At 33.6% G+C, this 23,560-nt stretch overlaps 1 protein-coding gene across 12 annotated transcripts in view; it reads left to right on the top strand.

The window, feature by feature from the left end:
- LOC105348870 (uncharacterized) overlaps positions 1-23,560 on the top strand; it is a 35,637-nt gene that overhangs the window by 9,918 nt on the left and 2,159 nt on the right. For 4 of the 12 annotated variants that reach the window (XM_066065353.1, XM_066065351.1, XM_066065347.1 and 1 more), the window contains 12 exons: positions 16,291-16,550; positions 16,684-16,752; positions 17,321-17,356; positions 17,443-17,463; positions 17,562-17,676; positions 17,956-18,003; positions 18,189-18,245; positions 18,981-19,088; positions 20,994-21,110; positions 21,571-21,602; positions 22,193-22,313; positions 23,203-23,520. In XM_066065353.1, coding sequence (XP_065921425.1) covers positions 16,308-16,550; positions 16,684-16,752; positions 17,321-17,356; positions 17,443-17,463; positions 17,562-17,676; positions 17,956-18,003; positions 18,189-18,245; positions 18,981-19,088; positions 20,994-21,110; positions 21,571-21,602; positions 22,193-22,313; positions 23,203-23,520 — 1,285 coding nt within the window. In that variant the 5' untranslated portion in view covers positions 16,291-16,307. Of the gene's footprint in view, positions 1-1,407; positions 1,432-2,761; positions 2,849-7,687; positions 7,829-9,936; positions 9,961-10,005; positions 10,440-12,158; positions 12,572-13,677; positions 14,000-14,024; positions 14,213-16,290; positions 16,551-16,683; positions 16,753-17,320; positions 17,357-17,442; positions 17,464-17,561; positions 17,677-17,955; positions 18,004-18,188; positions 18,246-18,980; positions 19,089-20,993; positions 21,111-21,570; positions 21,603-22,192; positions 22,314-23,202; positions 23,521-23,560 lie in introns of those variants that run through there. The other 8 variants (XM_066065358.1, XM_066065354.1, XM_066065350.1 and 5 more) reach the window with 8 other exon arrangements.

The raw sequence follows: 23,560 nt of genomic DNA, 5'->3' as shown, positions 1-23,560 counted from the left end.
AAGAGCTAAATGCATACCACGCACTCCCCATTCCTCACCCCGATTAGATTTTTCCTGATTAAGAGAATTTTATTTTTCTTTTTGCTTGTGAAGATTTTTTGAATGATGTTGCCACGCCCCATTTAAAAAAAACGTTCCTGGAAAATACCGTAAATACAGTGAAAAAAAATAAATGTGAGCATTCATCCAAATGAGAGCAAGTTACAGCTGTTTCCTATCTCTGAAGAAATGTCTCGATTCGTTAGCTCTGCAAGATTTTGAGAAGATTTTGGTATTTATATTTCAGCAGATTTACAATAACTACTTAGAGTTGTTTCCCCTTATTGTGACGTCAAAGTTCACGTCGGTCAAGTGTAGTCTGTCTCTTTGAAAACACACTAGAAAAAACTACGCGAAAAATATTGATTGTTTACTTAAAAAGCATGATGTTCTGGAAATTAGACAATTTATCTGTTTCTCAAAAGTTTTACTTTGATTCTCGCGAGATGGTATCCAGTCTAGTGAGATCGGCCGACATTGAGGAATTGCATTGTGGGTCGAAATTTACTGACTCCGAAAAATTCTGTCGGATCAATGTGCAAGAAATCCATTGTGACGTCACTCGAAAGGACGATAACTCCGTTAGTCTTAAAAGTAATGGAAATTGGCGTTGTGTTATTTACAATGCATGTACATAGTCTTTTATCTTGTTCTCGTGAGAGTGTGAAACGGGAAACCATAATTACAGGGAACTACTGGGACGATTAAAACAAGGCAATACTGGTCCGATTTACTGACGCCAAAAAAATCCGTTGAATGAATGTGCAAATAGTCCGAATTTTCTATTCACACACGCCTTGCCGGTAGAGTTCGCTTCGCGCCGGCGCTGCGCGCCGGTGAGCTGCGCTCGCTATTATACTTTCATGTTAAATACTGAAATCTGATTGGTTTAGCCGCAGTTGATAATCCGTTCTATTACCCTCAGCGTTAGCAACACACTTAGCAACGGGTGACACAACGAAGTGTTACATGCGCGTAAATAATGCGTGTAAGGTTCGCCGTAGAATTTACGTCATTTCTATATAAAAGCAGTAAAAATTTCTCTAAAATTAAAACATTCAGTATAATAAAATAAATAGTGCCTGTTTGGGAGAATAACATTTGAAATTGACACCCCTCGTAAACTATTGTCAACCTCCGCTTCGCGTCAGTTGACAATGATTTTCTCGGGGTGTCAATTCAACTGTTACCCTCTCAAACAGGCACTATTTATATAATGCCAAGTAGGCGAACTACAAACTTAAGCAAAAAATAAAATGACCACCAACTTGGATGGATGCCAAATCACAAAACTACACGCATTAGGTTTATTTTAAACTTTACCATCAACACATTATGTTACCAGTGAAGACGATTGAAGAATATTATATTAATAACCACTACCCGACATAGGTAAATCCTTTTTCTTTTAATTCTCCATGTGTCTTTTTCATTTCAATTTGTTCAATAATTTTGATATCCATAGTTAATTTTCTCTTTGGGTCTTTTTTTTTCATTCACTAAGAAAAAAAATTGTAAGACTGGTTTTGAATTGAATTGACTGTAATGCTATTTAACGTCTACACTACATTGCAAAAGACATTAACGGATGATGATGATGCCGACAATTTGTCTAGTTTTCCATTATATATTCCCATTACCAATTTGTTTTCCCTTTTGTCATAGTCTAGCGTTAAAATGTACATATGATTAACAACATATAATTTGGTTTTCTTAAATTGATTTTGAATTAATTATTCCTCGGAGAAACGTGCTTTTTCTAGTTTAGAAAATCCTCAAAAGTGTTAGAAACACACTGGGACAAAGTTTAGGAGTTATTGTGCTTAATTAAACTAACTGGATGACATGTCTGACAAAAGCTCATAAAAAACTTGTAGACACTTGACAGGGATATGGGGCTGCCCATTGTGCGAGGTCTTGGATATTGGTCCTTCCAGCTGTTGTTTTGGCAAACATAAACCAATCGTAAATTATTAAAACGAAATTTTAACATTTGGCCACGTAATCTGAACTCACATTTCACAGGTGTTAACGCTGCATTGTATGCCGGGTAGTCTATGTAGATAGATATGTAGATATAAGTACATGTATATTATACCAAATATGACAGACCAGGTGCAGATTCTAACGAGCATATTAATGACTTTTAGTTGTAACTTGACTTGTCTTTATCTCGATCCTGAAATGTCAACGTCTTGTCTTTTTTTATCAACTGTCTCTATCAAAATGTAAATGATCACTCTTGTTTTTTACTTTTAGATGAAGGCCAAATATTATATCGTTTCCACAATACATATTAATAACAAAAATAATGTTAAATACAGCACCCCAAACTGAGCATATTATATAGTTAATCTTGTAATAACAATAAATTTAAGCTTGACTTCAACCAGACCCGAAATATACTGCAAAATATCATAAAGCTTTGGATAAAACTATCATAGATTGAATCCATTGTAATTATGCAATGGCCATTTAATATAGAAAAAAATTCACATCCAAAACTTAAAAAATATTATCTTTATCATTTAATCGACTAATGCATGTGCTGAGTATTAATTTTTGAAGAACATTGATCCCACAGACCCCCATGTTATCGTGAAATTGGCATGTGGGGTATTGATGGCAGTGCTTGATGACCCTGACCACAATTTGAGAATGCAGCTAGCTATAGGAAATAAGAAGGCCAGATAGCCCCCCCCCCCCCCCCCCGTCCCTTCAACATATCTTGACGAAGCTTTAACGTGAATGTTCGTTATTTGGTATACAATCCATGGAATATCTTGCAAGGAATTACTTTGTATCTAAGGTGAGTAGCAAGTGTTACTCCGGTTTGTTACAGGGGTCGAGGTAAACTGTGTTACGGCGACCTCCTGTCATCCTGTGCGTTGATATTTCGAAACCCACATTTTTTAGGAGTTGATTTTAATCAACTTGCCTATGCAGTCACTCTGGCAAACCGAAAGTGAAACAGTGTTTGGACCTTAGCACAAATCATCACCGCTGACAAGTCTTTGTTCTTGAATATACTAGAAAAATTCGATGTAATGAATGCTGAAGCATTGTTTTTCAAGGAAACTTATCTATAAACACTTTGAAAATAGTAAGATTTTATATAATACGAACAATTTAGATATTTATGTAGCCTCATGTATTCTTACGCCAGAGTTTAGTATAGTCTCGTTCAACCAAAAGCTCGGCTGTTTCCGTAAATCTCCGACAAACAGAGAGGCTCTCTTGCTTGTCGGATTTTAACGGAGACAGCTGAGCGTCTGGTTGAACGAGACTGGAGTTCAATATCAATAGTGCTTGGATCCATACAATTTTTAGAATTGTTTCGATTACTAATACATAGTTTGAAATCTATCTTTGAATATTACTTAACATGATTCATATGGGGTTTCTCTAAATTCTTGTCTGAAAAGTCTAATTAAAATTCATATCATAAAAAAGTGTGTAATTTAAATACAGACTATACTCTGTCCCGAGTTTTTGCTTCCACCACTTTTTGCTTGATATTTCAATAATAGTAAATACCTTTGTGCTCAAACTACGTTCATCCACTAATATGAAAAATGTCCAGATTATCTGTTTTGAAACGCCCCCTCTACCGCTTCAGGTTTCAATAGTTTATACACATCCGAAAATTGAAAGTCTACGGAGATTTTTCATTGCATCAGCCATTAATAAGCCCGGATGATAATGTTAAAAAATTGCGCGATGTATTCCGAGTGTATTCCGAACGGAGAAAAGATGTAAACATTTCCCATTACAAATCTCCGTAAGAAAATTGTTTTCGTTCCTGTGAAATTTTTTGAGTGAAAAGGGATAATTGTTCAATGAAGATATCTTAGATATATTCCCTTTCATCGATTTCATTTGTATTTCTTTCACAGGTATGTGTATTTTTATTAAAAATCATCAAAAATTGATGGAAGCAATAACTTGGGACAGACTATTGAAACTAATTGCCACGCAAAGTTGATTTTAAAATAAATGATTATCGATAAAATCAACTCCCGTCAGTACTTCAGTACTTTGATTTCTAATTACTACCTATTTGCTCCATTGAAGTATGGCAAATCAACCCCCTTCTTGCAACAGTTAGAAAATTTTGGCACATACTTGTAGACTGACAATCTGTCGAAAAGAAATAGTCCAGATCAGTAATATGTAAATTAATGTAGACGGTTAGACCTGGGAAAATGGCTTTGGTATTGCAGAAAAGATAACATGATAACATGAATTGGGATGATACAGTTATAATACCAAAGATTAAAAGCAGAATTAAATTACCCTTGCAATTTTTCTTCAAACATTGTATATCTTTATAGGATAAACATGTTAAACTTTAATAAATGGCCATCTTCATCAGATGAGGCTGATAACATTTTTTCTCGCCCCAGTGTAAAATATTTAGTTTTCCGAAGTTCGTAGCTCATGACTATGCAGAATATTTATATGTTAATTTATTAAAGAGTAAACTTTGTCGGTATCGGGTGTCGTCGGAGACGGTTTTTTTTTGGTTGAAAATGACTTCATTATCAACCATTAGGCATCATGCTACTATGAACAACAGTTTATAATACACGCGCATCTGTCGTCTGGTACTTAACATGTATGTATATAGGATCTTAATCTGTTTTGACCGTTTTATCTCGCAACGTTTTAAAAAAAAAATAGTTATTTTTAGTGTCAGTTTCAGATATATTTAATATGATTATGACTTCCGTGTAACAGAGAGAAGACTTGATTGCTGCTTGTTTGTTGGCACAACTATCAGTACTTATGCACGTAGTACATATAACTATAATACTTGTAGTGTAGAACAATCGGTACTTATCTCCGTGTGCGATCACTGTACCCTACAACTCCCTGCTCTACTTAGGTGTATTTACGTCGTGTTGTCGGCGTCGTGTAGCAGCCATTCACAGGGCTCATTCATAAAGAGCTCATTCATAGCAACTCGCGATAAATGTAGGCAGACAGATTTAGACCATGAATGCCAGTAAATTTGATAATATCAAAAAACCTAAATGCGTAACTAAATGTTACAACCATCTAGACTACCATGGGCGTAAAACAGACCGTCAAAAATAATGGAGAAGGAACTTTCCGAAATCTTAACGCACTGGACATTGCAATCTACGAATTATGTAACACTACCGACTAAGATACATAACAAGCATTATCATATTCCCCTTTATCAAATGAAATTAACATTGATGATTTGCATTACCCATCCAAGTCGTTTACTGCAAAGAGCAATCCCACCTGAAGACTTGCATATGTATTAACATGCTCCATGCATTCCAAGCACTGACGCTTTGACAATATGTTACTGAATCAAACAAGTCCATAAACTATTTGATATGAGGAGAACGATGTCCTTGAAACATGCTAGTCTAGCCAAAAGATTAGAAAATGGCAAGTAATCCGAGTTTCCGACAGGTTAAATCCCCCCAAAACACCTGGAATCATATTTTTTTTTCTAGATCTTTGAGTGGTTTTTTTTTTGTTAAATTGTAAATCTTTTTACTCTTTTGTATATCTTTTAAAACTATGTCATAATATTTTTGTATGGGCCTGTTGTTTTCCATTGTTGGTAGACTTTTTAGTGCAAAGTTTATATCAATGAAAGATGTATTTATCTTATTTATTCTAAAAATAAGGATTTTTTCCAGTGCCTTGTGTCGATATTTCGAATATATATAAATGTGTTTAATTGCACCACGATTTTTTTTTCTATTTTAAAGTACATATTTTTGTCATTTGTTTTTGTCCAATTGTCAAAAATAGAAACATGTGAGTAACAATCAAACACAGGAGAGTTTAATAGAAATGTGCATCACGAATTGAAACTACACAAAAAATAGCGTAGTTTAAACTTTGTCTTGTTATTTTTTGATTTTGTGAGATTTTGCATCATTTTACATTGTTTATGTCAATACTCAGATATTTTAAGAAGGAAGAGAAAACAATGGATTCACTCTATAACCGTTTTCTCAAAAATGTATTTAATGTTTTATTTTGTAACAGAAAACGCCAGCTTTCAATCAACGTAAAAATCGAACGTAAAAGACCTTTAAGATTAAGAAAGATACGTGCCATTTACTTTCAAAGATCCTTAGAAAATGTTGAATTGTAATTTTTTTTAAGAATCATGCAAAACATGTACGAGGTTCTCTTCTTGAGAATAATAAATGTGGTTTCCTCAAAACTATATTGTTTCTGGTTATAGTTCCAATGAGATGTGTCTATCTGAATTAAGACTTCATGTATATCAAGGGATACAAATATGCGTGTTGTTATTTTAATTGATTTGTTTACATGTTTACATTGATGTTTACTTAAAATGATGACTATGGTTTAACATAGATGTGATTGTTCCTGTTTCTCAAGGTCTCAATTTGATAAAAAAAAATTTAGATGTCTGACTCAAAATGTTTTTATTTCACGTATTAGAACAAAATCTTAAACAAAAGGAAAGGTGATAAATTTTCACACGGTCTCTTTAAAAAATCAGTTTATCTTAAGTATTACTCAAGCAAAGGAAATCATAAAAATCCAAAGCTTACGTTTGGAAATGTCCTGATTCTGTATGAATGAAATTATAAATCAGAAAAAGAAAGATAGGCGAATGAAATTCATCAAGTGGGAAAGACCACGTTAAGTCCGTGTTGTTTTTTAACATCTATCGGAGGTGGCTAGCCTCCTGGAATTCAACAAGAAATTTTTTATTTCCGACCCATAAAACGTCTTTTGGCAAGGTATAAATTTTTAAAAATGAGAAAGCTCATATAAAGTGAAAGTAACTTAAGAAAACTATTCCTTGTATCGAATAACTTAGTTTACTGTACACCGTTGAATATAAAGAATAATCTTTAAACATATTGTATTTCATATTTAATATGCATTATGGGCATATATGCCCATATGTAAAATATGACAGAGAGAGAGAGAGAGAGAGAGAGAGAGAGAGAGATATTATCATATGATAGTTATTATGATAGAAATGTGACTCTACAACATGGCTTGTCTGGGTTAACTTGAGTTCTTGTCAACCCCCTTGTTAGATTTGTGGACTTTGCAATACACACTGGTAGCACAGCCATCCCAGGATCTAGATAGGAACCATTTTGTTTCTAAGAAAATGAAGCATGTTTATGAATTTTAACTGTTTAGGGTGATTCTTTTTAAGATAAAAACCCTCTTGTAACCAGGTATCAAAGACATAGATAGCAAAGACAATATTCTAAAAGAAAACATAAATTTGTGTTTCATGCGTTGTTATTTTTAGCATAACCGACATGACATCAAAACCATGCCGTCCTTACACTTTAATTCACTAACTCTTTTTAAATGGATGAAAGATGATATCTTTTACGACTTTATTCCTTTTCAGCTGTTTTAAGTTGATGGGTTTTGAGAAAGGTGTCTCTTCACTGTTAATGCATACAGGATCATAATATTGTGAAAAAGCTATATTGAATGAATTATTACGGAAAAAAAAGTTCAATCTATTATGTCATTATAAAAGAATGTATAAGGTGTTCGACTAAATAGATACAATTTTGAATGAAATTTTAAACTAAGAATTTTGTATCTCTATTTTGAGAATGTTATTCAGAAAATGAATACATGGATTTTTGGGGAAATGGATTTTCTGTGCGTGGGAACAGAAGTAAATGTCAGTTTGGTTTTTGTATATATATGAACTTGTGCAATAGCTTGAATTGTTTATTGTATGGATGTTTTTGTATAATGTTGCAAATATATTTGAAATCAGGTAAGTTGCTAAATATCATTCGATACATTTAACTCGAATAACTAACGAAGCTAGGCATATAAACGTTTGACGGTTACTGGAGATGACAATAATAATTTTTTGCCATATATTGAATTATCTGCATGCAGAACACGATGCGAGTTATAAAGCATGTGTGTACGCCTTGCGTCTTTTTAATTAATATTAAACATTATTTCTGTGTACTTCAAAGGGTACATTGATCATTTTACCTAGTTGAGATCATTTGCGTTGGTCCACAATAATTTGATGAAGTTTGTGTTGCTTCTGTGTAAGTTCTAAAACGATTTTGATATCTTTCAGCAAATTTAATTCGAACAAAACACCGTTGCTGATCGGAGATAAATGTTGGTTTTAAATTATTTTTTTTTATTTTGTTCTTTTACCCTATAACAGAATTCTTTAGAATGTTCAAAATATCATGATTTCTGAAAACGTTATTTTATAAAAACAAAATAGTGATAAACTGAAAAGAATCAACAGTGTCTTATTGTTGTATTTCATGTGTATAAAAATGGCATCGGGATATTGACAAACATACGTTTATGGCCGATTAACTGTTAAACAGAATGTTAAAGGATATCAATAACAGAAGTCAAATTGTTATATCTGGTTTATATTCAATTAAATAAATAACTTCTTCTTGATTCATTGAAAAGTTCAAGCACATTTATGCACGTTTTTGCCCTTCAGTAGGTTTATATAAGAGAAGATTGTTTACAAATAAGAAAACTTTTCTACATATCTTGTCTGAATCTGAAGAAAACATAACCAATGTTGCAAAATTACGAAAAATAAAAACAAATTACCTCAATTTTATAGAAGCATGTCAATGGATGTATCGTAAAAGATTCAAACTCGATATTACTGTATAAAAAAAAAATTATCCAAAGTTTAGGATGACACTTAGAGAAGAGTTACTAGACTAAACATTGCTGAATGTCTCATGCCTCAGACTTTTACTCTAAAGAACTCTACTACATGTACACGTACGAAAATTCATCCAAACTGATTTGATAAAAAGAAAAGAGAAAGGGAAAAATGATGCTTTCAAGCTGCATGTATGGTAGAGGTTCTAAACAGTTCCCTTGCCAACTTTCTTTTGAACGGTGGCCGTGCTAGCAGATTCCTTTCGACAAGAAAAGTTATTGATCAATCTACTAGATAAAGCAACCTTTCCTCAGCCCTACGCTGAAGGAAACTGTCTCGTTGTAATTTGTCGACGCGTTTATAAATATGATTTTTTTTCAACTACACACGTAAATCAAGCAGTAGATGGTATGGAGTTTTAAAAAAAAATTCACTATGATATTTAATGATTTATAAAATGCAAGCATTTGCAAAAACTTTGTGGAAGACACGAAAATTCTCAATTCAAGAATTCGGTTTTCCTACATATATAATATTTTTGCATCTCTGATATAAATCATGTAGGGAATCAGTTATACATAAAACAGTTGTTATGCGTTCTGAGGGTCCCCTGCACTAAAATACTGTCGGTGCTAGAAATTGCATAATTCAGACTGGGTTACAAATATGCAGCGCATTCAACCCATTGCGTAATATAAATTGCATTCCATGGACCAAAGAATGGATGCAGAATTTGGCTGGTGTTAATGAGGACAGGCATGCGCACTAATGATCACCAGTAGCCGAAACTGCCATTTCGAAATCATAACCTAAGAATTGAATCCTTAATTGAGTTGTAATGGCAAACAGAAGTATATGTTGCATTTTCAAAACAACCATTGATAACGTGTTGTTGACCAGCCTGTAATATTCGTGGAGGGAGGGGGTCTCTTTAAGCCTTGATTTGGTAACATTGCACCCAATCACGAACACATTGAAATTAATGATGTGAATGGTGGAAATAATGTAAATGCGAGCTATATTTTCAACAGCCTGACAATGAGGATAGAAATATTAATGTCGTGGTTTATCTGATCCCATTGCTACGAAGCAGTACACCCAGTGTCTGAAAAGGCTTTTATGTAAAAATGTGAAGAGAAAAAAAACATAAAGGAAACACCTGGTGAGGTAGAGAGCATGGGACGAGCTGCCCCGGTTTGAGTATTTTATTGATGAGACTTTTTGAATCAAGCAAATTAATACCGGTATATCGTTAAATCCGATCTATATCGAAGCTTTTGCCAAATTAACCTGCTGCATGATACATGCCCAATCCAATGGTTTCGTCGAATATCGAATCTGATAGGCATTGATATAAACGCATAATATACATAGACAAACATGTTCTATTAATGCATGTGTGTGAATCATTGCATTGTCAGTGCACACATACAGGACTTAGTAGGAAACCGAACATCAAAGATTTGTTTGGTTTATGAGAGTACCCCTGGCTTTTAAATTGTAAAAAGCAAAAGTTTGCATGGTTTAATTCCACTTGGCTCAATTTTTAAGTAGCTATTCTTTCAAGTTTTGATTTGGGGGGGGGGGGGATAGTTTATTTTGCATTGGTGTACATATTCATTATATAGTGATATCAATGTGCTATTTTTATAATTCGTGGAATTGACAACGTATTCGCTGTCGGGTAAGTCCCTACATAGCGACTGAGACACACTGTCAACAGGTAGGTCTAAAAATTTACCTCTACTAGCTTTAAATATTAACACTATAACTACTAATATTTCAATTTGTCGTATTTACGATCTTTAGTTTTGAACATTTAATCTCATCGCGTAAGACTTTTGCAAAATTATGAGCATTAAATCAAGTTTCAGTTCTTTTGTTAAATCTGTTTACTGTGAAATCTCCTATTACCTACAATAAATGAATTGTTCACCCTTGCATTGAGTATATATCTATTGACCATATTTTGTAGTGGTTGACTGTTCTCGGTTTAAACTGACTGAATATTTAAGGCACTTTTTCAACTATTGGTTTGTGTTTCTCGTTCAATACACAGACAAGTGAAGATAAAGATACCATGCCTTATCTTATCTAGTGAAATAGCGATGTCAACATGTTCCTTTATTTTCATGTATCGTATCTGTAGGTGCATCTGCAATGAAATTATAATTTTGTGTGCGGTTTATTTTTACTAGTATCGTGGTATCTAGTAATGGCAAAAAATCACACGGGGACTGTTATCGAAGATTGTCTCATATCACTGCATATAACGTTATTCCAAACAAAAAGTTTAAGAGAAGTTTCAATGATATGTAGAGTGCAAATTCACAAGCCACACCGGGTGTGATTATAAATTACCTCAAATTAATAAAGAAAAGATCAATATCATGGATATGGGAAGTGCAAATTCAGACTTTTCTTTATAAACGTTCTTGTAGATCATCCAATATGACCAAACTATCAAAGACCAGAGAAGTATTTTTTTTTAATCTAGGTTTGTCAGGGAAAAGAAGATGGGGTTTTTGTGTTAAGTATTTCGAGGATTTGAGATAAATTTGGAAACGCAGAGGAATAAATGGATTGTGGTGTCTAATTTCCTTATTTTGGGTTTTTCTTCGTTTAATTCTAGCTTTGGAATATTCGTTTTCACGAAATTATATGTTTCCTTAGAATACTACCCTATTATAATAAGCTTTTTTTTTTTAAATCGTCAATGATGTTTTGGCAAGTATAGTATTTTATTTATCTATATAAATCTCCACTTTAACTTGTGTGCACAAAAATGCTTTAGGAAGCAGGCTTAATTTCATTGCTTCCATTTTTTCTTAATATTTATGTAAATGATAATTTCTGTATAAATTTAGATTTCGGAGAGCATAATAAGTGAGTGAATTGTCAAAATTCAGTACATTAAAACATTTTCTTACATCAGTTCCTGTTGCAGGAAAGCGATTAACCATAGACGTACTTATTCCAGTTACTAAGAAAACCACACATGCTTCAAGAGTAGTGTCAGATACTTAAACTTTTCAACATCCGCCACGCGTATCTAAATCCTCACTTAATTCGCATTTTCTCTCTCTCTCTCTCTCTCTCTCTCTCTCTCTCTCTCTCTCTCTCTCTCTCTCTCTCTCTTTCTGACTGGAATAAAACATTTAATTTGAATTTAGTTAGAAACGAATAAGATATTTTTTATTCTCCATACAATTGATTAAATTATTATTCATTTTATTGAATGAATGTAAAAACACTAGCGTGACTTAAGTGCTACTTGAAATATTTTTAAATTGAGGAAAGAAATAAAGATTGAAACATTATTGCTTTGTAACTGTTTAAGATCATATAATTGCATTCTCTGAGGTTGAAAAGTGATTACAATTATTTATTTTTGTACTCGAAATTTAGTAAAATGAATATTGCATTTGAATGTTTTCAAACTTGACGAATTTGCAACTACATGTATATACCTCTACATATACACAGAGGGAATGCTATACTAGTATTACCAGTAAGTGATGAAGCTAATAATACTAGCATGGTTTTCATTGAATGCTGTACATTCAAGCAGCCTCCTTTTCTCTCCTGTCCATCCGGAAAGGGAGTTCATTTAGAAGTTCAGTAGGACAGCTGTGTATTTGATTTTGTACTATGAAACACTTGCTGCTTATGCCTTTGATAAACACCGTCTGGAATTCTTTAACATGATGCTGGGAAATTCCCCTTTGGCAAACTGACACGTGATAAAATATCGCAGACATACGAGCCACCGGTTTCAGTTTTAGTTGATGTGTTTTTGCAAGTGGATTTATTTAGTGCCTTAAATTACAATACGACTGACAAAATGCGTCAAATGTAAGTACAGTGCTCTTTGTGCTATGACCAATTGCTCCAACACGGCTTCATAATAGATGTCATGTTGATTTAGAATTCGATTAAGAGATAAAGTAGGAAAGATATAATGTTATAATCGGTATATTCTATACGCTTTACAATACCCCAAACAAGTGACCCCTTTGGAAAAGTGTGCATGCTTTCTGTGTGGGGGGCATTCGTGTTTATTTGAGGTTTATTTGTCTTCAGACGCTTTTTGATCAATATCGTTTCGTTCAAGGATATCTGAACAGTGTGCGCTCAAAAGTTATGAAAAGAGAGGGTAAAGAATTCGTTCACTGGATGTTTTGCGAGCTCTCAGATGGCACCATTGATACGAAATTTAGTTTTAATGTGTTCCTCAAATTAGTGTTCTAAACCTTCTTCTTTTACGTAAAGATACTTCTACTTTTTTGGCAACAAACCAGCCTCGACTCTTTGGCATAGTCCGTTGTGTATACTTATAAATGTGAATATGTCGCATTTTTTTTTATTTCAAAAATATATAATCGTCTTATCATAAGTATATGTACTTGTTGTTACTGGAGCTTGCTCAGACGAAACAATATTTCTTTGATGAAGGGAATCCTTCAAAGAGTTGTATTAATTGGGCATACATGTGATGAACCGCGTCAACCCAAGACGAATCTCTCCCGACTTTTAGATCTAATTGGTTATGTAATTTATCTTACAAATTAAGAAAAAAGGAGGAAGATGCATGATAATCTTTACTGCATTAATTTAATTTTCCTCTTCAGAATAAATCTTAAAAATTTAATTGATTTTGCCCTTTACCTTTATTTTTTTTACAAAGAGATTGGTCGTGATGTGGTTTACACCAATATGCGGATCTAGAGATCGGTTGGAGTGTGTCTGCCCCCACCCCCTCGCCAAACAAGCATAAATATCTTTCGGTCGCCCCCCCCCCCCCCCCAAAAAAAAAATAAAAACCAAATCTGCATTGATATTTACTAACTATATTGATAGGAATTGTACATTTATAATACGTACATTGTCTCGTTACAAAATTTAACATTTTTGTGACAAGACCCTTACCCGACCTTCAACTAATAACATGTACTTATTAATAACATACCGTCTTGCACTTGAATGTAAAGATTTCTGTTAGATAGATCACTGTTGTTAAATTCTCTCGGAAATAAGAAGTTTAAACATTAAGTCTAGGCATTTACCGGTACTAACTAGTGAGTTGGTAGATAAAGTTTGATGAAAATAGAATATTATATTCCCACATTTAAGCTTGTGAATGTATTTCGAAACGACCTCGTTGCATTGACCATTTAGTCATAGGTATATGCCACACAGGGGTTTCCCTCGTAATCTAAATTTAGCATTGGGTTTTTCGATCGTTCTTCGAGACAATATCCTTGAGAGATGTTTGCGTGTAAGGTATGTTTATTTTGTCCCCTATGACTGTTTTATCTATTTTCTTGCTGAATAAACCATATATTGAATAGATTTAGTGAAAATTATGTGAACTCGTTTGTATTGATATTCTACTGATTAAAATCGGATCCCTTTCTCTGTCGTTAGACGACATAGGGAGAATTTAATCTGCCTCTGCCGGGGAAGAGTTCTGAAGTTTGCACTTCTGATTTACAGGTAAATGCGCACGGTGTCTAGTCAATCCTTTCAGTGTAAAGTTGTTATGGGCGCTACATAATGTACTTCGATGATTTACAACGATAGGATAGTACATGTATAGCTTGGCAGTCTAGCTGTTTCTTTGGGGGGGGGGGGGGGTGTTATGTACTTGCAAGTGCTGGTGGGTATATAATAACTCAGGATAACTCGGTTGAAATGAAATGATCCAGTTTTTTGCATAGCAATTCGAGAATTTTGAATGCGGTATTTGAATGTTGAATCAATAGTGTTCTATTACATAATTAATGTTTTTGAGCGTCAACAGCATATAGATATTTCAATGCTTCTTATAGAGATTGTGTTTTTATAGCTGTTTATTTATGTACTTGCAAATAAATGTATACCCTTGCATTTTATGTGTATGATAACTTGGTATGTGTTATATCAGATGTACCTCCCATTGTAACTTACTATGCTTACTTAACAGTACAATATTTATATATTTCATCCATGAAGACCGCGGAAGATTGAAAATATACAGCTCACGCCAATTTCAACTGTTACAGTCAAAACATTTGAAATGGCATGGGCGGGGGAAAATTGACGCAGACGTCTGAGAAAACATTGGTATAGGATGTGTATTTCCAATCCATCTCGGCATTTCTACCTTGCTATAGGGTTCACCGATCGGATTTCATCAATAAGTATAAAATCAGCAAAAATGAGTAGATCCCAGTTCTGGGGAGATTTCATACGCAAGGCAACGCATTGTTTGATGACTTCAGAGATTCAGTCGTCACAAGTCTGAAGTCAATGCAAGTGGGCCATTGTTGAAACGGGGTTTATTCACACGGAATATCAATTCAAATTCCGATTTAATAAATTAAAATTATACCACAAAACAACATTAAGTCATCGGACAATGCTTTGGCTTGCGTATAATCTCTCCCGGTGTGAATTCGTTCGCTACCTATACAGAACTGGTCGAGGATTTTTCTATCGTCTACTTGCTATTCAGAAAGTAGACAATGGAGATCTTCAAATACTTCAAACGAGCAAATTAGAATTAGAACGATTTTAACAAGAGCTTGGACTTTGGGTAGTCGTGTCAAACAGCAATGTGACGTAGGCCTGTCTATTTCATTGCTGTCCACTCAGCCATTACTCTTTGAAATCAACAAGATTTGTCTGGCTCTTGACCTAAGACTACGCAATTGGTGCATATTTCGCTTGAAACCGCGTCATTTTAACTTTTCTTGACGCAAGTAATAGATAGCTACGTCCAACCGAAAGTCCAAGGTCTTGTTAAAATGGTTCTACTCTTGCAGTTCTCCACTCGACCAAACGAATGCACCTCCAAATACTGATATCATATTTGCTGATTATGTACTTATTGATAAAATAAAATATTTTTTCAATCGCTTTGCTAATGCTAAATGAAATGTTTTTCGATCGTTATATAACAAGTTAGAAGTGAAAGTACGCTACCTATAAAGTTCTACAGTTTCAATCCAATGTTTTCTCAGACGTCCGCGTCAATTTGTCCCCGCCCATTTCAAATGGTTTGACTGTAACAGGTGAAATTGACGTAAGCTGTATATTTCAAATCTTGCCAGTTAATGTTCCGCGGTCTTATTTGTTATAATCATGTTGTTTTATTGTTTTAATGTATATGCACCGGCCCCGAGTGCCCTTGATTGGTGAATAAACATATAGATATATAGGGTCAAATTAAATAAAAATCCTTGTTTACAAACAGAGTCTTATAGTTCTCTCAAATGAGTTATTTTTAGTGAATCGGTATTCAAGACATCTCCATCCCTAGCAAACCAAATTATGGGTTTAATTTGTGATCCCTCATTTCATACAATTCATACAACTCTTCTGTTTAACTTGATTAAATAGGGTTTCAAAAAATGGACCTATTTGTAATGCATCACATCGGGCAATGAATTTACCCTTTTGAAAGTTGAGAGTTTTTTAAGTCATTATAACAGTGGCATTGCGTGATTAAATGTTTCATGGGTAAAAATATAGATCTATCTTTCATGTGCAAAGGACAACATATAGTTCTAAGTAACCGATTTTCCTTCCAGAATGAGCAGAGTTTGTCATGAAGACATCCCTTCGAAGGTCCATCTCCTGTAATTATCGTTACGACCCCGTTGCTGCGTCAGATACGGACGATTCTGTGATCGACGAAAGACAAGAGCCTACCCCCAAAAAGAGACCTAGAACACAAAGAGCGGTGTCTGACCCAGGAGTCAACAACCCAGAGACTAACGACAGTCCCCCCACAACTCAAATGGCTGAACATAACGAAATACAACTTATTCGCCATGATGATTCACCACAAGTACATATTCATAATTTCATACACATGTAGTTACTCAATGATGAGTATAATAATAAGGCTTTTATATTTGTTGGATTAATGTTAATTGATTGATCAATTAATTTTATTTACTCATTTATTTTTGTTCATCTAGACTAAAGACAATCTAAATAACGGAAACTCAACAGATGACGAAAACGGCAGACACTCTGGTCTTCCCAATGTACGTTAACTGAATAAAAAAACAACAACACACACTCAAAGAAGACTGAAAATAAATCGCACAGATCTTTTACGTGTATAAAAATGTTTATAAATGTACTAGTGATTCTTGTAGGTTAAAATAATCAAGCGATCTCAATTAAAGACATGTACGACGTTTGAAATGCACATGACAACTATTTGTTATATTAATGGAGAGGAACTGGTAAAATGATAAATAAACAAAAATGATCAAAACAAAGCTTGAAATATTTTGCCATGCAAAATCCCCGCAGACTTAGCTGTGTTATTACATGTATATATAACAAGCTACAGGGGCGTTTCAAAAGGGAAACCTTCGAATTTTGGCATAGTATTGAATAAACATAGATTGAACCTTAGAGGTTTTATGAATATCGAATAATTTTTCTAAAACTGTGCTGCCTCTTTGGCCAAAGAACACAATCACATCTTCTGGGAATTTTTAAAAGTGTGTTTGTTGTAAATTTTTACACAATTGTGATTGAATCGTTAGTAAAATGGTCTCATTACGACAAAGAACTTAGTCTTTTATATGTTTTTTTTTTCAGGCTTCGGTAAATAAGAGAAATCTGGCTATTGCTGCAGTAAGTATATTTACCCTATTCTATCATCTCTGCATGCTGTTTCGAATAAAATGAAATAACTAATGTATTTATACGTCACATTTCAGATCCTCTTCACAGTCTCGTTGGTAAGTACTTGTATCTCTTTATTTGTATGTTTACATGTCTATATAAAGGATTAGACTTATTCTGCTTGTCAACTAATGTCTTTCCCTTTTTAATAAAGGTCCTCCATTTCTATACGCTGAGCATTTTCTTTACGAAAAACCAGGACAGTACTAATAACACCCAGTCGATAACAAATATACAAGATTCGTTCCGGGGTGGGGAACATGGCACTGGTAGGTTTTTGATTAGACGGTGGTCAATTATTAACACAGTATTATGATTTTAAGGATGAATAAATGTTTAAAAATTACTTTTCGGGACAAGTTGATTTTTTACTTTTAATTGACTATTAACACAGTATTGTGATTTTAAGGATGTATAAATGTTTAAAAAATACTTTTAGGGCAAGTTGACTTTTGACTTTTCAAAGGTTTTTTTATTAGACGGTGGTCAATTATTAAAACAGTATTGTGATTTTAAGGATGTATAAATGTTTAAACAAAAACTTTTAGGGCAAGTTGAATGTCTCCTTACCATAAAGTACACAGATTACGTAAAAGGTAAACGCATTTATTTATATTATGAAATAAACAGTATTCTTCTTCTTATTATACTCCGCTCCGATGGAGAAGGCGGTATACTGTTTTACCCTTGTTCTTACTAAAATAACCATGTATCCGGTACGGTTACAATAGGACCTTACAATAGGACCTTACAATAGTGATAAATCATTTTTCTAATCCAGAGGTCGATGACACAACTAGAAATTGCACGAAGATGCAAAAAGAAGCAGAAGAGTTGAGTGAGTATTTAGACGTTTATTTACATATTCCAGTGTCTTTGAATGTGATAACACTACGAATCAATTTTGTAATGTACATGCATATGTATAGCCCAATACATTTCATCAATGTCTATTTTAATATTTAATCGTACAGTTAATAATACTGCGAAAATTTTGTATAAATATAAGTAATAAGGAGTCATTCTTTGAATATTGTGAGGTGATCAAATATGGTCGGGCGTGATCAAATCTATCATAAAGCCCTTCGAGTTTTATTGGATTTGATCACATCGACTGTATTTGATCACCTAATAATGCTAAAAGAATTATTCAATTAACATACTAAGTATGATACCAACAATTATTACACAAATGTCACCCCCATTAGCCTGTCCAATTTTAACTTTATTTCTAATAAAACTATACATTGAGACTGTTTGTTCTCCACAAATATACATGTAAGCTTATGAATAAGTTCTATTTGTTTATTTGACTATAGTTTATATCTACCTCTTGTGCAATTTTTATGGTTTTGGGAGAATGAATGAATTTAATTATATTTACATTACAAATCGGTTATTAGTACCTAGTGTGATGTGATATATATATATAGAGAGAGAGAGAGAGAGAGAGAGAGAGAGAGAGAGAGAAAGAGAGAGAGAGAGAGACACACACACAGACACACACACACACACACACACAGCGTATACTACAAAGATTTTCTTGCAATGACATCACATTTTTTTGTTCTAGAAATAGAAGATGTAATTATTGAAGGCAATGAGCGCTATTCTAAGAAGTGTTTCTGTACAAAACAGATACCCCTACTGGACAATTCGAAACTGCTGCAAAGTGTAAAATGTAAGTGAAGATTTAAGAGTGACTTTTTAAATATTTAATTGCTGACAAATATCCAAATATAAGTAATAAGGAATTAAACTTTGACTATTATGAGGTGATCAAATTCAGTCGAGGTGATAATGAAATTAGTCATATAGCCCTATGGGGTTTATGAATTTGACTACCACCAACCGTATTTGATCACTTTACTATACTCTCAGATTGATTACTTATTCCTTAAATATTCTGGATCAACACAAAAAATAGATATGGTCATACTTGGCCAATTTTGTGTCACTGATGTAACTATATAAAGGAGTTGTCATGCATTAGACATTCCCAAGATGCAAGGTGACATGTATCAAACTCCAGTGTATATAGAATTGGAATTATCTTCTCCTAGAAGCCCCCCTCCACCTCCCCTACTACACTAGATGGATTTCCATAGGATTAGGTAGAATTGGAATTCTTTAAGTAAGTTCAGCTACACATATACTTCAAACGATGGCGATGATTTGTTTTCAAATTTATTACGGGAAACTGCACCGTGAGATAAGCCATTAAAATGTGTACTAACGTTATTATTACCTAATCGAAGGGATTTTGTTGTTTTATTACAAATTAAATATTTGCGTTTATTTTGAACTGCCGGTCAATAGACTGCGATCTATTAGACCACCGGTCAATAGACTTCGATCTTTTGGACTACCGGTCAATAGACTGCGATCTATTGGACCGGCAACGTATTTCAGAACGCGGGTATGTTAATGTTACATCCTTTCGATAGTTCTCAGGGAATGTATATTCCTTTACATAGACGCTGTTTTTAGTACTTAGTGAAACCAAATTCAATGTTATCAAAATGGATTATCAAATAATCAACAGTTTTAAAGCCTCATATAAGGTAAAAGACTATTGAAAATCTAATGGGTTGAAGACTCCCCCTTCTTTGTGTAAACTAATATTAAATGAAGATGTTGCAATGCATGCAACAGGTTTTGTGCATGTAAAAGATGAAAAAAAAACTTAGTTTATTGCATAATGGCACGAAAACCATCTGCAATATGCAAATTGTAAACCCCGAAAACTAAAAAAGGAATAAGGTGATAAAACAATTATTTAATGCCTGAACAGTAAATAGACCAGAATTTTTTCCCTTGGTGCAGGGAACAGCTCAGGATGATCTATTGCCCTCGGCCGTTGGCCTCGGGCAATAGATCATTCTGAGCTGTTCCCTGCACCTCGGGAAAAATATTCTGGTCTATTGACTGCTCAAGCATTAAATAATTGTATATTATATATAAACTATAGGTCATTTTGACGGAGGCGTGTTCATTCAGCTGAGCGCGAGCGCTTGCAAAAATTTGTGTATTGCATATAATGGGGATTTTGTCGAACGCTCGCGGGTATCCTCTTTGCTTAACACACCTCAGGTCTATGGTTTGACTGGATACGGCCGTTGCAAAAGCCAGCTGCGCGTTTGAAATGAGTTCCGCCACACAACAAGTCGTCGCGCTAACACAACTTTGCACAACACGCCACCGCGCTGTCAAACAACAACACGTCGTCGCGCTAACACAACTTACAATGTAACTTTACATAACTGGCGGTTGTGGAATAGTTCTCGGTAAAACAACCCTATTACAGTTGTGGAATTTTTACTTTTTTGCACTTTTTATATGGAAAATTAATTCTTTTATAACGTTTTTTTTCCCAAGGGAGATCCATTTCAGTTGTGGGAGGAGGGGTGTAGGGGAGTTCTCTCAATCCTATTTTAAAAGAACGGGTCAAGCATAAGATGTATATTTTCGCCAGAATATTACTCTGGTAAATGATAAACGATTATATCTGATGTTACATTATGCAAGTATGCGTTAATTTCTTAAGAAATGGCATGATAGTCGTTTATACGATTCTGTTTTTAAGGTTCTGATTGCAGTGATCGTTTTCCGATATGTCAAAATGGTGGATACCGTTCTGAATTTCTTGGGTTAGATTTATCGGAGCCGATATGTGGAGCCTGTGATTGCACTAAAGCCATAGGTATTGCAAATAATTTTGGTTTTCTTTATTGTGTTTGGATTCAGTTATTGTGAAAATAAAAACAATTTATCAGTTATTGTACCTTAGTAAACTAAATAGTTACGACCTCCCTATAACAGTGAACACTATAGGAATATAAAAAACAGAAGAATTCGTCTGATGATGAAAGGAAGTTAATACTCTTGCTCCTATTAACAATGAAATACAACAGTGATATACAAGAATAAAATTCTTTTACTTGTCTAACACATTAAGATAACTTACGCAATTACTGAAACACGATCAAAAATTGATAACAGATTTCGAAATTACTGATACAGGATCAAAAATTCAAATTTTTTTCACTAATTTTACAAATGTTCAGTATTAGGTTTCGGTCATTTTATAATTTTGTTTAAAATCAGACAGTTGTATGGATTTGTCACTCAATTTTTTGATGTTTGTATTGTTTATATTATAGATTACACTGGTAACTACTGTCACCTTCCTAAGGTAAATATGTGTCATTGACGTCACAATTACATTTAAAGAAGGACGAACCTGATTCATTTCTATATAAATGATTTTATAAAAATGCAATATGAGTTTCTAAATATAAATACTGTTTAGTTAACAAATTACATTAAAAACGAATTTTAATTTTATTTAGCTATATTTTTTTTCGGTCGGACCCTGTCAATAATCTTTATTTATATTTGACATTTTTAGATGGCTTTTGTTAGAGATCTTCAATGTTATGGCTATGTCATGAGTATCGAACGTGTCAAAGTGCGCAATTTATGTCGATATTTTCCTAAAAAATTTCGGTTTAAAATTGTGAGTAATCACAAAGAAAAGGGCTATAAATATTATTTTCAAAAGTTGATTTATGAAGCTATACAAATACAAAAACGTATTTTATATTATCTGTGTAAGATAAAGTATTTCAACATTTAAGCACAGAAATGATTAAGGGGTCGTATCTTCATTTTAAAATTCTTTTATGATATCATTGATTTTGAGAGGGTAAAGTCTTGCAGATTCTATTTAAAGATGTTACTAAATTTTGCTGTCAAACAATAAAACAAATGTATTTTTTCTAGAAATTGGAGTGCGTTAAATGTAATGGAACGTCTTGCGACGATTTGCCACCATGTAACAATTCTACTGAACGCCCTTGCAAGGAATTTTTTGGTTCACAGATGATGAACTGTACAGATCCAGGTACTTTGCATTTTTTGATTGAATAAGATCAAGTGAACAAATATCAAAAGTTTCTAGCGATAAAATAAATAATACATCATGTTTATGAATGTTTTCAAGGACTGAAGAGGGCTGTTGATATTTCATATTTCAGGATGCAACGTTTGGCTTAATGCATGTAGGTCAAGATAATGACATTACGTCACACAAGCCTCATTATAAAAGTCGCTATTAAAATTCCCCAATGTTTCATTTGTTATCTGTATGATTCTACATTGCATATCTGGAACCGATCAGATTTTCGACTATTTTTATAAGCATGCAGGAAAAATATTTGTTATCATAATTATAATGTCAACAAAACGATATATATACAGTCAAATTAAAATTGCACTTAATCATTTCAGTGTGGACTGTTCAGTAAAAATATGAAACGATAAATCAACAACGTTTATCATGCACCTTTGTCAAAGAAAGGGGCTATGTTATGTATATGTTTTCCTGAGGAGTGAGGACGAAGTTTAACCTAATATTTTGTTATCATTTTTATATAGCAAAAGATTAAACACGCTTAGCAACAACAAAATACACAAGACAAAAATCTAGATTGATATCATATTTGTAAAATTAACTACTCGCGAGAAAAACAACTCAGAATATTAGTAATGTTTATATCCGAAATGTTTTAGTCTCTGGTGAACTTATCGAAGAGATTCTGTATTTCATGTCAGATACATGTATTAGCGAGGTTTCAAGTTGTTTTGACATTGTATAATGACCTATTAGGAATGTTCAAATCAAACTACGAACTAGAATGAAGCGTTTTTATTGGCTGGTTTGATTTTTTAAATGTTGATGTGCTGCCAGCTCGATATATATTTACACTTATAAATATGTCATTTTCTTTAAGTTAATTTGGAAGTCAAAGATTGTACGCCACAAAGTGATACAACAGATTCAAAAGATTATCAGCCCAAACCTACAAAAACAAGTTTTATTATAAACAAGACAAACCACGCCCAAAAGTCGACAGACCACGCCCAAAAGTCGACAGACCACACCCAAAAATCGTGCTCACGAAACGCTGCGTATGGGTACTTTGTGTTGGACTGGATTGTTTTTATTGGGATTATTATGCAGTTCACTTTCGTATTTAACGGACACAGGTGCAAAAATTGCATAAAAATTCAACAATGGAAATCCGTGTACAAAGGATACATTTTTTCCGGTAAATATGTCATATACATATACATATACATGTATATATT

This window comes from Magallana gigas, chromosome 7 (assembly GCF_963853765.1).
Source record: "Magallana gigas chromosome 7, xbMagGiga1.1, whole genome shotgun sequence".
Lineage (NCBI taxonomy): Eukaryota > Metazoa > Mollusca > Bivalvia > Ostreida > Ostreidae > Magallana > Magallana gigas.
The sequence above is the reverse complement of the archived record's forward strand: the minus strand, read 5'-3'. Positions and strand labels throughout refer to the sequence as shown.